This window comes from Oryctolagus cuniculus, chromosome 3, assembly GCF_964237555.1.
Source record: "Oryctolagus cuniculus chromosome 3, mOryCun1.1, whole genome shotgun sequence".
NCBI classification, from domain to species: Eukaryota; Metazoa; Chordata; class Mammalia; order Lagomorpha; family Leporidae; genus Oryctolagus; species Oryctolagus cuniculus.
The window spans coordinates 32,199,371-32,215,517 of NC_091434.1; the positions used below are offsets into that span (position 1 = coordinate 32,199,371).

General features: G+C 43.7%; 1 protein-coding gene across 22 annotated transcripts in view; it reads right to left on the minus strand.

Annotated features, from left to right (window-relative positions):
* Positions 1 to 16,147, minus strand: part of CREB1 (cAMP responsive element binding protein 1) — a 76,666-nt gene that overhangs the window by 11,147 nt on the left and 49,372 nt on the right. For 4 of the 22 annotated variants that reach the window (XR_011387139.1, XR_011387137.1, XM_070070300.1 and 1 more), the window contains one exon: positions 9,711 to 9,778. The exons of the other annotated variants lie outside the window; for them this stretch is intronic. Coding sequence is in view for 2 of the 4 variants with exons in the window: in XM_070070300.1 (XP_069926401.1) it covers positions 9,748 to 9,778 (31 nt within the window). In the remaining 2 variants the exon portion in view is untranslated. The remainder of the gene's footprint in view (positions 1 to 9,710; positions 9,779 to 16,147) is intronic. 22 annotated transcript variants of the gene reach the window in all.

A 16,147-nucleotide genomic window follows, 5' to 3' on the forward strand; every position in this document is an offset into this window, starting at 1 on the left:
TGGTTAAGATGCTCTACAGGATACCCACTTTCCATTATCAGAGTGGCTAATTTTGAGTCCCAGCTCCTCTTCTGATCCCTGTGTCCTGCTAATGTACACTCTAGGAAGCAGCAGGTGATGGCTCAAGTACTTGGGTTAATGCCATCCAAAACACACTGAAGAAGAAATCATCTTTCTTTCCCAAAAGAAAACTCCAGGCCCAGGTGGTTTCAATGGAAAATTCTGCCAAACACTTAAGGAATAAATAACACGAATTCTACACAACCTCTTCCAGAAAAACAGAAGGGAAAGGAACACTTCCAACTTATTTTATGAGGCCAGCATTACCCTAATATCAATCATAACAACAAAAGAAAACTAAAATCCCACATTAGTGATGAACGTAGATGTGAAAACCCTAAACCAAATATTAGCAAATTCAGTCCAGCACTATGTAAAAATAATACCTCAGGATCAAGTGGTGGTTCACTCCAGGAATTGGAACATCAACATAACTCACCATATTAACAAAATAAGAAAAACCATATAATCACCTTAATAGATTGAACAAAAGTATTGACAAAAGTTAACAACTATTTACCCAGAAGAGAGATTTCTAAAACAAATAAAAAGCATTTACAAAAGACTTAGAAGTGTCATATTATAATCCCCCAAAGATATCCATCTCCTGATCTCCAAAGTCAGTGAATTTGCTATGTGATGTGGCAAAGGGAGATTAAAATTGCAGTCAGTCAACTTTACCATAGGGAAACTAGCCTGGATTATTTGGGTAGGCCTAGGATAATTCCAAGAATTCTTAAAGAGAAAGACAAAAGGTGGTGGCTACACAAGGCAGACACAGAAGGATGTATTACTGCTGACTTTGAAGATGGAGGAAGGGGGCTACATTCTAAGGAATGCTGGGTAGTCAGAAACTACAGAATACAGGAAAGCAGATTCTTTAGAATTTCCAGGAAGGAATGCAGTCCTATTTGCTCACTAAGACCTGTGATGGACTTCAATCCTACAGAATTGGAGGATAATAATACATTGTATTGCTTAAGCCATTCAGTTTGTGGTATTTTGTGATAAACGGGAATAAACCAAGGCTGTCCTCTCTCCGTACTCCTACTCAATATCACATCAGAAATCCTAGACACTGCAAAAAGGGAAAACAGAAATAAAAGGCATACAAATTAGAAAGAAGAAATTAAAACTGTCCTTGGAGTGAGTATTTAGCCTTAGTGATTAAGACACTCAGGTCCCACCTAGGTCCGATACCCAGCTCTGGCTCCCACCTTTTGATTCTTGCTTTCTGCTAACACAGACCCTGGGGGGCAATGGTGATAGCTCAATTAGTTGGATTCCCACCACCTGGCCTGGCCCAATTCCAGCCATTGTGTGCATCTGGCATGTGCATCTGGTGAGTAAACCGAGGAGTAAATAAGGGATATGAGAGTTTCTCTCTTTGCCTCCCAAAAACAAAATAAACAAAAACCCTACAATTGTCTGTCTATGTAGAAAATCCCAAAGTGCCTATGCTTACAAACATGTGCATCTTCTGGAACTGGTTTACCTACCAGTCACAGGGTAAAAAGTTAAGTATTCAGCAGCTGTGATACTATGAAATGTGTATTTGGTTCTCCTGTTTCCCAGTCTACAGCTCCTAATATCCAAAGTGACACGTCTTTTGCTATGCCAATGAACTGACTGATGGCTGGTTGTCCACAAGTAGCTTCTGAATGAAGGGGGGCCACCAGAAAGACCAAGGCAGGACTAGAAGGCTGTGACTTCCAGCACAGGGAAGGAAGAAGGGTTGAAGCTTGAGTTGATCACCAATGGTTCATGATTTCACCAATCAAGTTTAATTAATGGAATTCACTTAAAAACTCAAGGAGACTTGGTTTTGGGAACTTCTGGATAGCTGAAGATGTGGAGGCTTTTAGGAAGGTAAAGAAGAAACATATCCATATGTTGGGAGGGTGGTGTACCCATCTCCACATGGATGGAAGCACCTGAGCTTAGGACTCAGAAATTTTTTTTTTTTTTTTTTTGACAGGCAGAGTGGACAGTGAGAGAGAGAGACAGAGAGAAAGGCCTTCCTTTGCCATTGGTTCACTCTCCAATGGCCGCCGCGGCCGGCGCATTGCGCTGATCCGAAGGCGAGCCAGGTGCTTCTCCTGGTCTCCCATGGGGTGCAGGGCCCAAGCACTTGGGCCATCCTCCACTGTACTCCCGCGCCATAGCAGAGAGCTGGCCTGGAAGAGGGGCAACCGGGACAGAATCCGGCAGCCTGACTGGGACTAGAACCCGGTGTGCCGGCGCCGCAAGGCGGAGGATTAGCCTAGTGAGCCGCGGCGCCGGCCAGGACTCAGAAATTCTAAGAACTTACCCTACATATCTCTTCATCTTACTATTTGTATCTTTTAAAATATCAGTTATAAAACTGGAAAACCCAGGTGTTTCCCTTTGTTCTGGGAGCTGCTCTAGGCAAATTAACTGAACCTAAGAAGGGGGTCAAGGAAACATCAATTTATTGCTAGTTGATCCAAGATGCGGGCAAAATAAAATAACCTGGAGCTTTTGATTGGCATGTGACATGGAGGTGTGGTCTTGAAGGACTGAGCCCTCAACACCATCTCCAAGTGGACAGTTTTAGAACTGATTTGTATTAGTGGACACTCAACTGGTATCCCTGCAGAACTTGCTTGGTGTGGGGAAAATTCACCCTCCAACCCCATACTACATTTGATCACAGTAGTCTTCTGTGTTGATTATTTAGTGAGATATAGAGAAACAATTTGGTTTTCTCCTATAGAAGCCAATTTTATTTCTATACACCAAGAATGAACTATCAAGGATACCAGCCCAAAATAAAAATATAGAACTTAGAGGCCGACGCTGTGGCACAGCCTGCAATGCCAGCATCTCATATAGGAGTGCAGGTTCTAGTCCAGGATGCTCTGCTTCTGACCCAGCTCCCTGCCAATGTGTCTGAGAAAGTAGTGGAAGATGGCCCAAGGACTCAGGCCCCTGCCCCTGACAAGATGGAGTTCCTGGCTCCTGGTTTTGGCTTGGCCCAGACCTGGTCATTGCAACCATTTGGGGAGTGAACCAGCAGATAGAATATGGATTCCTATCTCCCTCCCTTCCATCTGTCATACTGTCTTTCAATAAATAAAATATCTTAAAAAAAAAAAAAAAACTAAAAAGTCAGAAATAATTTAGTAGAAATCTAATAAAACATGTAAGATCTGTATGCTGAAAAATGAAGAATATGCTGTAGAAGACTTAAGTACTGATCTATAGACAAACTGCAATCTTAATCAAAATTTCAACAAGCTGCCGGTAAAAAACAATAAATACAGATTCTAAAACCCACATGAAAATAAAAAAAAAATCCAAAACAATTCTGTGCAAGAACAAAAGTTGGAAGACTCATACTGTCAAGTTCGAGGTTCATTATGAAGCTAAGGTAATGGAGACAGTGTGGCATAGGTGGAAGAATGGACACACTGATCAATGGAAGAAGGTAGTCCAGAAACAGATTCACACACAAAAAACCACGGTACACTTCAGAGTTCTTGGAAAAAGGGCATTAACAGGTGAGTTTAAACTTTTTTTCTAATTTCATCTTTCCACAAACTTTCTGAGGTATCCACATATGGTTAAAAAAATATATTGTCATCTTGAAAGGTAGAGACAGAGAGAGAGAGAATCTTGTATCTGCTGGTTCACTCCCCAAATACCCACAACAGTAGAGGATGGTCCAGGTTGAAGTCAGGAGTCTAGAACTTCATCTGGGAACCATCATCCACTGCCTCCCAGGTATATCAGAAGGATGATGGACTGGAAGCAAAGCAGTGGAACTTAAACCAGCACTAAGTGGCAGCTTAATCTGCTATGCCACAATGCCCAACCCATGTATGGTCAATTTCTGACAAAAAAGAAAAGACAATTCAATCAAGAAAGGATCCTCTTTTTAAGGTATTGGTACAAGTGGGTATCTACATATACAAAATGAATTTTGATACAATCCTCATATCTTATGTAAAAGTTAATTCAGAAGTGATCAGATAATCTAAATGTAAAACAAGCAATGACATTTTAGATGAAAACTGGAGAAAAATCTGTGTGATCTTGAGTTAGGCAATGAATTGTTAGATTATAGTAACACAAGCCATGCTCTATAATAGAACAAAACTGATGGAATGGACCTCATCAAAATGAAAACTCCCGCTTTGCAAACAACAGTATTAAGAAAGTGAAAGTCAAGCTATGGATTGAAAGAAATTATTTGCTAATCATACATCCAACGAAGGACCTGTTTCCAGAATAAAGATCTCTCAAAAGAAAAAAAAAAAAAAAAAAGCACAATACACAATAAAAGAAGTAAGCAAAATATCTGAATAGACACTTCATCAAAGAAAACATAAATGCCAAACAGGCACATGAAAGATGTTCAACACCATTAGTAGGGAAATCTAAATTAAAACCATAATGATGGGGCAGCAGTTTGCCTTGCAATTATGATGCCCAAGTCCTGGGGCTCCTGTCACCCACACTGGAGATTCAGAGTTCCTGGATGCTAGCTTCCACCTGGCACAGCACCAACTGTTGTGGCCAGTCAGGGAGCAAACCAGCAGATGAAAAATCTTTTTCTGTCAATCTGCCTTGCAAATAAAGTAAATCTTAAAAAAAAAAAAAAAAAAAGCCCGCATCCCAAACTGGAATACCAATACCTGGGTTTGATTTCCAGCTCTGGCTTTAAGCAGTTGAGTTCCTGGCACCCAAACAGTAGAGACCTGAATTGAGTTCCCCTGGCTCTCAGTGTTGGCCTGGCCCAGTCCTGGCTGTAGCAGGCATTTGAGGAATGAACCAGCAGATGGACATGCACTCTTTCTCTCTGCCTCTCAAATAAATAAATTTAAAACAAAAAACGCCACAATGTACACCTTCTGGAATGAGGAAAAAAGAAGTGAATCTGATAATAGCAAGTTCTGGTGAGGATACAGAGTAACTGAATTTCTTACATATTGTGGATGGGAATGAAAAAAATTTTTTGGAAATTTTTGGAAAAAAACTGGATAGTTTATAAAAATGTTAAATACATACACTGAGTGTACTTGACCAGTCTACTCTTAGATATTTACATAAGTGAATCAAAAGTTCATACAGGGAGCTGACACTGTGGTGTACTGGGTTAAGCTGCTACTTGTGATACCAACATCCCATATCATGGTACCAGTTTGAGATCTGGATACTCTGCTTCTGATCCAGCTTCCTGTTAATGCATTTGGGAAGGCAGCAGATGATGGTCTAAGTATATGGACCCCTGCCATCCACCTAGGAGACAAAGATGGGAGTTCCTGGCTCCTAGCTTTGGCTTGGCCCAGACTTGGCTGTTGTGGCCTATTAGGTAGTAAACCACAGATGGAAGACCTCTCTTTCTGTGTCTCTCCCTCTCAGTTACCCTTTCAAATAAATCAATCTAAAACAAAAATTCATTAAAAAACCTGCACATAGGCTGGTGTCGCGGCTCACTAGGCTAATCCTCCGCCTAGCGGCGCCGGCACACCGGGTTCTAGTACCGGTCGGGGCGCCGGATTCTGTCCCGGTTGCCCCTCTTCCAGGCCAGCTCTCTGCTGTGGCCAGGGAGTGCAGTGGAGGATGGCCCAGGTGCTTGGGCCCTGCACCCCATGGGAGACCAGGAAAAGCACCTGGCTCCTGGCTCCTGCCATCGGATCAGCGCGGTGCGCCGGCCGCAGCGCGCCTGCCGCGGCGGCCATTGGAGGGTGAACCAATGGCAAAGGAAGACCTTACTCTCTGTCTCTCTCTCTCACTGTCCACTCTGCCTGTCAAAAAACAAAAAACAAACAAAAAACCCAAAAACAAACAAACAAAAAAAACCCTGCACATAAAGGCTTGTAGTAACTTTATTCCTCCAAAACTAAAAATAACCAAGATGCACTTTATGGTAAAAAGATACACAAACCACAGTCCATCCACACAATGGAATATTCAGTGACGACATCAACTTCTGATTTATGCAACAATGATCAGTGATTAAATCTTATGTGCATTTTACTAAGTTAAAGAAGTAGATGATTCATTCATATGAGATTTCTTGAAAAGACAAAAATTATATGGATAAAAATTAGTTCATATGGGGGCCACTGCTGTGGCACAGCGGGTTAACACCATGGCCTGAAGCGCCGGCATCCCATATGGATCAGGAGTTTAGTTGAGATATGGCCTGGGAAAGCTGTAGAAGATGGTCCAAGTCCTTGGGCCCCTGCACCTGTGTGGGAGACCCAGAAGAAGCTCCCAGCTGCAGATTGGCAGAGCTTTGGCTGTTGCAGCCAATTGGGGAGTGACCCATCGGATGAAAGACCTCTCTCTGCCTCTCCTCTCTCTGTGTAACTCTGACTTTCAAATAAATAAATAAATAAATCTTTAAAAAAATTAGTTCATAAAGTGAGGACATAGCTTTCCTCATGTGCATTGTCTATCTCAGAGAAAAACCACTACCAGAACATGCCTATGACTATATATGACTATAGACTTCTAGTTTATAACACCAAAGATTAGAGATGGGACTTGAGTACCCCTTAACTTGTATCCTCTTAAAGGTTTTCTCTGGTCTGCTTTAACAAAAACCAGGAGGAAGAGAAGTTGGGCTGCAGAAGCAATATAAAGATAGGTGGCAGGCCAATTAATGGCTGTCTTACACAGTGATCTTCCATCAAGGAGACCCAACAGGCCAGTCCACTGCATTGGTTTTTCATATGGAAAGCCAGGGCTTCAGCAGAAGTCAGCTTATGAAGAGCCCTGGCAGCTCTGCCAGCCAAGAGTTGGGTCACTGGAAAAAGAACTGCCCCGGAGTTGAAGGACTTCCAGATCAGAGCTGCAGGCCTTATTGGCTCTAAGCTGAAAAGCCCTTCACTCGACCCAGCTTCCAAAGTAACCACTGCTGTCGAGGGGATAGCCAAGTAGGGTCAACAACATTGCAGGCAGAGCTGTAAAATTTCCTGTTAGGGAGATGCCACCTGCCTTCACCTGGCCAGCTTTCCTCCCAGGCCAGCTAGGTTATGGAGGAGCTTCACACCTCCCTTATGATGTAACCATGTGAAGAGACAGACAGGTCTGGGCTTCATAACTGGCAAGGCCTTAAAGCCCACCTAATTATTATCAAGCTCCTTCTGTCAGTTTCTATTTGCCTCTCAATGAGAAAACTTGCTTGTGGTTTAGAGAGCATCTTTTTTAGGGCCTCTAATAATGACTCTGTTCTAAGTTTTAGATCCTGTGAGTTTAAACTGCTTGTTAGATTTGTTTTCTCCAGACTTGAGAAAAAATAAAATTCTAGTTGGCCATGAACATGAAATCTCGGGTGGAAGCAGTTTCTGCAAGCTGGTACTGTATCCCCCTGGTGCAACCCTGTTTTGACTGCCCTTCCCAAAGATGCCCCTTTTCAACAAGAAGCAGCCAGACAGACCATTGCCCAGTCCCCCTAACAGATTTTAGGGTCCATTCTTGCTGAGGGGAGAATTTGAGGAGTCAGATGGGTTAACAGGTAGTCAGGGCAATCACAGTGGAATTTGGGGTGTAGAACGCTTACTTCCTCCGAAAAGGTTATCTTTAGTAAGAACAAAATGTCCGCCCTCCTTCCTTAGGAATATCCAAATTTACCTTGAGAATAGGAAGAGTGTGATTCCATCCTCCTGAGCTCAAGTTTATTGTGAAAACAAGTTACTTATCCTGCGCTTCTGGATGTTTTTTGTTTTATCATGTACAAGCCAGATAGGATAAAGGATTGTAAATCAGGTCTTTTGATGGGTTTTGTCCCCACCTGGGAACCAAATGCCAATCTGATTAAAGTTTTTTTCCTTCAAAATTGTACTTAAAAACCCCAATACCACAGTGTCCTTTGGGTTTTTCCACTCCATGCCACTCTGGCTGGAGGTCTTTGACTCTAATAAATCTTTTTAAATCTAAAAAAAAAAAAAAAAAAAATTAGTTCAGTGGTTTTCAGGGATTGAGAGATGACGGTAAGTCTGAATACTTCAAGGCTGAAAAGTGCCAATGGGGTGCTCAGAAAGTTTCAGATTATGGTACTTACGGTACTATGTATTTTGGATAAGGGATATTCAAGCTGTATTAAAATTTAGAGGGCGAAACTTTAAAGGGAAAGAAGGTATTTGCATACCTCCAAGTATCCACCCCCAAATACACTGATTAATACAATCATAACATACGACCAAATTATTTGATACTTTCCTTTCTAGGAGGTGGAGTTCAGTTCTCCTTCCCTTAAAAGGGCAACTCTAGTAGAGTGTCGCTCCCCCTCTTTGCGGAGGAACGACACAGGACCCTGCGCTGTTCTTTTGTCTGCTCAGCCCTCCCCGGGTTTGCTGCTGGTTCTTCCCGGGTTGGCTACTGACCCTTCCACCTCTGTGGAAGGGCGGTTCCCCCTGCCACTTTCCCCACTTCCGCGGGGGAGCGGCACACCGCCGGCTGGCTCTCTCGGGGGCTGCTCAGGTGTTCCTCTTAGATGTTCCCCTTAGATGTTCCCTGGTGCATGTTGTCTCTCTCCTCCTTTATAGTCCTCTTCCACCAATCCCAACTCTGCTACCCACACGCCGAGTACGCTGCTCTCCTCCAATAAGGAGCAGGATCAGCTCCTGCAGGTTACTGGTCGAACTGGAGGCAGCTGTGTAGAAGCTGTTTACTCCTCTCCCAGCGCCATATTGTGGGAGAGCAGATGCATAGAATAAGTCTTAATTCCAGTAACTTAGTCTAGTCCGAGTTGCTCCCCACAGTGGAGACACCTGGATAGCACTCTAAGTGGTTCAAGTTAGCATCACCAGCAATAAAGCACACAGGCATGTGCTCCCTGGTAACGAGGTAACAAAGGCGCACCATACCTCTTTAGTATCTTTCCTCTGAATCTATCACCTCAATCTAATCTTAAGAAAACACTGGACAAATCCAAACTCAGGGATATTCTTAAAAAAACCAGATCACTATTCTTCAAAAGTGGCAAGGTCATGAAAGACAAAGAGAAACTTTCACAGAATGAAAGAGATGAGGCAGATATGAAAACTAAATGCAATGTAGTACCCAGATTGAATACAGAAGATAAAAGGAATATAGGTAGGAAAACATGGGAAATTTGAATAAAATGTATCAAAGTAAAGAATATTGTACCCAGGCATTTCTTAATTGTAATAAATGTTCTCTGGTTATGTAATAAGCTAAAATTAGAGGAAGCTGAACGAAGGATATCTGGAACTGTACTATTTTACAACTTCCTGAAAAATATAAAAATATTTAAAAATAAAATTTATTGGCAGGTGCTGTGGCTCACTTGGCTAATCCTCCACCTGTGGTGCCAGCACCCCAGGTTCGAATCCTGGTTGGGGCGCCAGATTCTGTCCCGGTTGCTCCTCTTCCAGTCCAGCTCTCTGCTATGGCCCAGGAAGGCAGTGGAGGATGGCCCAAGTGCTTGGGCCCTGCACTCGCATGGGAGACCAGGAGGAAACACCTGGCTCCTGGCTTCGCATTGGCGCAGTGCACCGGCTGTAGCGGCTATTTGTGGGGTGAACCAATGGAAAAAGGAAGCCCTTTCTGTCTCTCTCTAATTCTGTCAATAAATAAATAAATAAAATAAAATTTATGGGCCAGTGTTTTGTGGTGTATGTAGTAGGTAAAGCCACCTCCTGAAATGTTACCATCTCATTATGGGTACCAGGTTGAGTCCTGACTGCTTCACTTCCAATACAGCTCCTGGCTTATGCACCTAGGAAAGAAGCAGAAGATAGCCCAAGTGCTTGAGACCCTTTACCCATGTGGGAGACCTGGAAGAAACTCCAGGCTCCTGGCCTCAGCTTAGCCCAGCGTTGGCTGTTGTGGATATTTGGGGAGTGATTTGGTGGAAGATCTAGCAGTCTCTCCCTCTCTAATTCTGCCTTTGAAATAAATAAATCTTTAAAAAAATAAAGAAAGATATTTTTTGGTGCCAGTGCTGTGGTGCAGTGGGTTAAAGCTCCAGCTTGCAGAGCTGGCATCCCACATGGGCGCTGGTTCTGGTCCTGGTTGCTCCACTTCCAATCCAGTTCCCTGCTAATGTGCCCGGGAAAGCAGCAGAGGATGGCCCAAGTACTTGGGCTTCTGAATCCATGTGGGAGATCTGGAAGAAGCTCCTGGCTCCTAGCTTCAGATCAGCTCAGTTTCAGCCATTTGGACCAGCAGATGTAAAACCTCTCTGTCTCTACCTCTCTCTGTAACTCTTTCAAATACATAAAATAAATCTTAAAAAAAAAAAGACCATTTTTCAGGGAAACAAACTTTATAATTTAACATTTTCTTTCTTTTTTTTTTTTTTATTTGACAGGTAGAGTTGACAGTGAGAGACAGACAGAAAGGTCTTCCTTCCGTTGGTTCACTCCCCAAATGGCCGCTATGGCTGGCGTGGTGCCAATCCGAAGCCAGGAGCTTCCTCCTGGTCTCCCATGTGGGTGCCTTCCCGGGCCACAGCAGAGAGCTGGACTGGAAGAGGAACAACCAAGACTAGAATCTGGTGCCCATATGGGATGCTGGCACCGCAGGCGGAGGACTAACCAAGTGAGCCACGGCGTGGGCCCCAGATTTTAACATTTTCAACAGTGCAATCAGAGGCGATTAAATTTTAGTCTGCTTTCCAAATATTTGAGAGGTAGAGTTACAGAAAAAGTGAGGGAGAGACAGAAAGTCTTCCATCTGCTGGTTCACTCCCCAGATGGCTGCAACGGCTGAGCCGGGCGGATTGGAAGATAGAGGAGCCAGGAGCTTCTTCCAGGTCTCTTAATGTGGGTGCAGGGGCTCAAGTACTTAGGCCATCTTCCACGGCTTTCTTAGGCCATACCAGAGAGCTGGATGGGAAGAGGAGTAGTTGGGGCACGAATTGGCATCATATGGGATGTTGGCACCACAGGTGGAAGCTTAGCCTACTACGTCACAGTGGTGGCCCTATTTCCAAATATCTATAACAAGCATGTTTCACTTGTATAATAAAAAATTTAAAAATAATTCTAATATACATATTTTTGGGTAGCCTGCATTTGTCCACCAAGAAAATCTTCCCATCTCAATAAAACTACAAGTACCTTTATTCTTAATGACTAGCTGTATACAGTTGTATGGATGTACCTTAATTTGCATCTAATACACACTTTTACCCTATTAATTTTCTATGAATTTATTTATATTCTCAATTCATTAGTCTTCTGATCTTATTTATGAAAATGTTCCTAGTTTGTTTGCTTTGCTCCTTTTTCTTCCCTAAATAGAGATTTTGTATTTTTAAATGTCTACATCTATCTAACCTTTTCTTTTCTTATTTCTGCCTTTAAGGAAATTTGCTATTAAAATCCCCTGTACTCTAAAGTTACATAAAGACAGGGTAACAGATTGCATTAAAATTTTACGATTTTCCTTCCTTCCTTATTTTGGAAGAATACTTATCCCTGCTCTACTGATGGTGGGTTTGTCCTTGCCTGTGCTGTGACCAATGGAACATGAGTGGACACCATGTTCACCACAATCAAGAACATGCTTTAAGAAGCATTGTCGGGGCCAGTGCTGTGGCGCAGCAGGTTAAAGCCCTGGCATGAAGCGCCAGCATCCCATATGGGCACCAGTTCTTGTCCCGGCTGCTCCTCTTCTGATCCAGCTTTCTGCTATAGCTTGGGAAAGCAGTAAAAGATGGCCCAAGTTCTTGGGCCCCTGTGCCCATTTGGGAGACCAGGAAGAAGCTTCTGGCTTCGGATTGGCACAGTTCTGGCCGTTGCGGCCATCTGGGGAGTGAACCAGCAGATGGAAGACCTCTTTCTCTCTCTCAGTAACTCTGTCATTCAAACAAATAAAATAATAAATAAATCTTAAAAAAAAAAAAGCAGTATTGTCAGGGCTAGTATCATGGCATAGTGTGTAAAACTGCCACCTGTGATGACAGCATTCCATATGGACATTGGTTCAACTCCTGGCTGCTCCATTTCCCCTCCACCTCTCTGCTAACATGCTTGGGAAAAGCAGCAGAAATTGGCCCAATTTCTTGAGCCCCTGTATCCAGGTAAGAGACTGTTAAGAAGCTCCTGTGGGGGCTGGCGCCGTGGCTCACTTGGTTAGTCCTCCGCCTGCGGCGCCGGCATCCCATATGGGCACCAGATTCTGTCCCAGTTATTCCTCTTCTAGTCCACCTCTCTGTTGTGGCCTGGGAAACCAGTAGAAGATGGCCCAAGTCTTTGGGCCCCTGCACCCGCGTGGGGGCCGGGAAGAGGCTCCTGGCTTCAGATTGGTGCAGCTCTGGCCGTGGCGGCCATTTGGGGAATGAACCAATGCAGAGAAGACCTTTCTCTCTAACTCTCTCTCTCACTGTCTGTAACTCTAACCCTCAAATAAAATAAATAAAATCTTAAAAAAAAAAGCAGCAGCAGCAGCTTCTGGCTTCGGTCTGGCCCAGCCCTAGTCATTGTGGCCATTCGGGGAGTGCACCAGTGAATGCAAGCTCTCTGTAACTGTGGCTTTCAGGATAAAATACATGAACAAATAAAAATGAAAAGCATTGTCTTTTTGCCACTGTCACAAGAATGGCATGTCTCAAAGCAGTGGTGCTCCTTTGGCTGGGATCAGAACCAGATGGCACAATAAAAGAGCCACTGGTAACTGACATGCAGGTGCCAAAATGAAATGTGTAATGTAAGTGTAGAAGAAATTTCATTGTTCTAAGTCACTGAGGTTTTTTGATTATTACTGTAGCAACACATATTAATATAACTACCATCTATACTTTCTTTTAGAATATTTACTAAGTACCTTAATTCTGGAATAAATGGCAACTTGGATAGTGTAGGAATTTTTGGGCCATAACCTTTTCCCATTTATTTAATTCAGGCCAGTCTGTGTTTGGAATGTGTAAGGGCCAATCATGCTCATGAATATGTTCAGGAGGAAAGTGCTTCTGTAAATTTTCTACTTAGTTACCTACAACAGCAGAGAAAATTAAATAAGGGGATTCTCAGGGGACAACAGCCCAAAGCATCAGTGGCATGAATTTTTTAAAAATTTCTTATTTTGGCCAGCGCTGTGGCACACTAGGCTAATCCTCTGCCTTGCGGCGCCGGCACACCGGGTTCTAGTCCCGGTCGGGGCACCTGATTCTGTCCCGGTTGCCCCTCTTCCAGGCCAGCTGTCTGCTGTGGCCAGGGAGTGCAGTGGAGGATGGCCCAAGTACTTGGGCCCTGCACCCCATGGGAGACCAGGATAAGTACCTGGCTCCTGCCATCGGATCAGCGCGGTGCGCTGGTTGCAGCGCGCCGGCCACAGCGGCCATTGGAGGGTGAACCAACGGCAAAAGGAAGACCTTTCTCTCTGTCTCTCTCTCTCACTGTCCACTCCTGCCTGTCAAAAAAAAAAAAAAATTTTTTTTTCTTATTTTACTTTAAAAACAGTGCTGTTCCTCTCAAATCTTTCCGCAAAATGAACATTCAAGGAAAGCGTTCCATGTTTACTTTCCGGTGCTATACATCTCAGCACACTGCCATGTGCTCTGGTTTGAGGCATAGCAGGAAATTATATACTGGATTCTATGAGCAGCATCTTCACAGGCTTTGGCACAACACAGGCTCAAATCTCAGTTCTACCAATTTTTTTTTTTCATTGTTTAAAAAAGGAGGTTTATTTACATATCTGGAAGGTAGAGATAAAAAGAGAGGAAGAGATACAAACAGAGAGAGTTACCCTCCATCTTCTGGTTCACTCCTCAAATGGATGCAATAGCCAGAGCTGGTCCAGGCTGAAGGCAGGAAACAGGAGCTTCATCCAGGTATTCCATGTGGGTTCAGGGGCCTAAGGACTCAGCTTATCCTCCACTGCTTTCCCAGGCACATTAGTAGGAAGCTGGATTGGGAGTGGAGCAGCCAGGACTCAAACTGGCACCCATATGGGGTGCTGGCATCACAGGCCACAGTGCTGGCCCTAGTTCTACTAATTCCTTAAAAAGGTTGATCTTTTGCAACATATTGAACTTCTCTCTGATATTTACTTTCTCCTTCTCTGAAAAGTGGGGATAAGCTTCTATATCATTGTAGGTAGAATTAAAATCTATATAAAGAACTTAGGCATAGTGCCCTGTACATACTGGGAATTAATAAATACTATATCGGGGAAAAGTCAAAGCATATAAAAAATCAAAGACTATAAAGAAGTAGAAGGTTATTAGGCAAAAACGTAATGCCTGAAATACATGGTAGGGATTAACATTCTAAGGGAAAACTTAAGTAAAAAACCAAAAAAAAAAAACAAACAAAAAAAAAAAACAAACCCCAGAAACCCAAATATTAAGCCAAAGAAGAGTTTAGGGGAAGGAGTAATTGAAAGTGTTAAATAATCCATAACTGTAAAATTGAAAAGAGACTTGCCAAGCAGGAGTATGCACCTTTTTTTTATACATATAGTGGCTCTAATGTTCACAGAAACTAAATTTTATCAGAAAGCTGAAAGAAGCACCAGTAATCTGGTAGTGAAAGAAAGGGAACTAGGAGATAGCACTGTGGCATAGCAGATAAAGCCACAGCCTGCAGTGCTGGTATCCCATATGGGCACCGGTTCAAGTTCCAGCTGTTCCACTTCCTATCTAGCTCCCTGTTAATGTGCCTGAGAAAGCAGTAGAAGATGATCCAAGTGCTTGGGCCCCTGCACCTGTATTGGAGACCTGGAAGAAGCTCCTGGCTTTGGATCAGCCCAACTCCGGCTGTTGTGGCCATTTGGGGAGTGAACCAGCATACGGAAGACCTCTCTTTCTCTGCCTCTGTGTAACTCTGCCTTTAAAAAATAAATAAATAAATATTAAAAAAATTAAAGGAACTGTAGCAAAATCAACAGGAAGCTTCCTTTTTAAAGGATACTGTAACTAAATCTGAGCACAAGTATTTTAAAGAAGTGCTGTGGTATAATGGGTTAAACTGCTGTCTATAGTGCCGGCATCCAATACGGGTACCAACTTGAGTCCTGGCTGCTCCACTTCCGATCCAGCTCTCTGCTAATGCTCCTGGGAAGGCAGTGTTAAGATGGCTCAAGTACTTGGGACCCTGCACCTATGTGGGAGACCGGGATGAAGCTCCTGGCTCCTGGCTTCTGCCTGGCCCAGCCCTGGCTGTTGTGGCTATTGGGGGAGTAAACCAGAAGATGGAAGATCTCTCTCTCCCTCTCTGTAACTCTGCATTTCAAATAAACACATAAATAAATATGGAAAAAAAAAATCCCTGATTAAGCCAGGTAGCTTTTCCTGAAGATCTGAGGCAAGCAGTTTTTTTTTTTTCTTTCAAGATTTATTTATTGGGGCCGGTGCTGTGGCGTAGTGGGTAAAGCTGCCATCTGCAGGGCCAGCATTCCATATGGGCGCCAGTTTGAGTCCCAGCTGCTCTACTTCTGATCCAGCTCTCTGCTATGGCCTGGGAAAGCAGTAGAAGATGGCCCAAGTCCTTGGGCTCCTGCACCCATGTGGGAGATCCAGAAGAAGCTCCTGGCTCCTGTCTTCGGATCGCTGCAGCTCCGGACATTGCAGCCAATTGGGGGGTGGACCAGCAGATGGAAGATCTCTCTCTCTGCCTCTCCTTTTTAAAAAGGTTTTCTTATTTATTTGAATGTCAGAGTAACATAGAGAGAACTTCCATCAGGTGGTTCACTCCCCAAGTGTCCACCGCAGCTGAGACTGGGCCAGGCCTCAGCCAGGAGCTTCATCTGGGTATATGGGTATAGGGCACTACCTAGGTTCTTCTTTTTTTTTTTTTTAAAGATTTATTTCATTTATTTGAAAGACAGAGTTAGAGAGAGAGGTAGAGACAGAGAGAGAGGTGTTCCATCTGCTGGTTCACTCCCCAGGTGGCCACAACGGCTGGAGCTGCGCTGATCCAAAGCCAGGAGCTTCTTCCAGGTCTCTCACGTGGGTGCAGGGGCCCAAGGACTTGGGCCATCTCTACTGCTATCCCAGGCCATAGCAGAGAGCTGAATCGGAAGAGGAACAGCCGGGACTAGAACTGGCACCCATATGGGATGCTGGTGCTTCAGGCTGGGGTGTTAACCTGCTGCGCCACAGCACCAGCCCCTACCTAGGTTCTTTATATAGATTTTA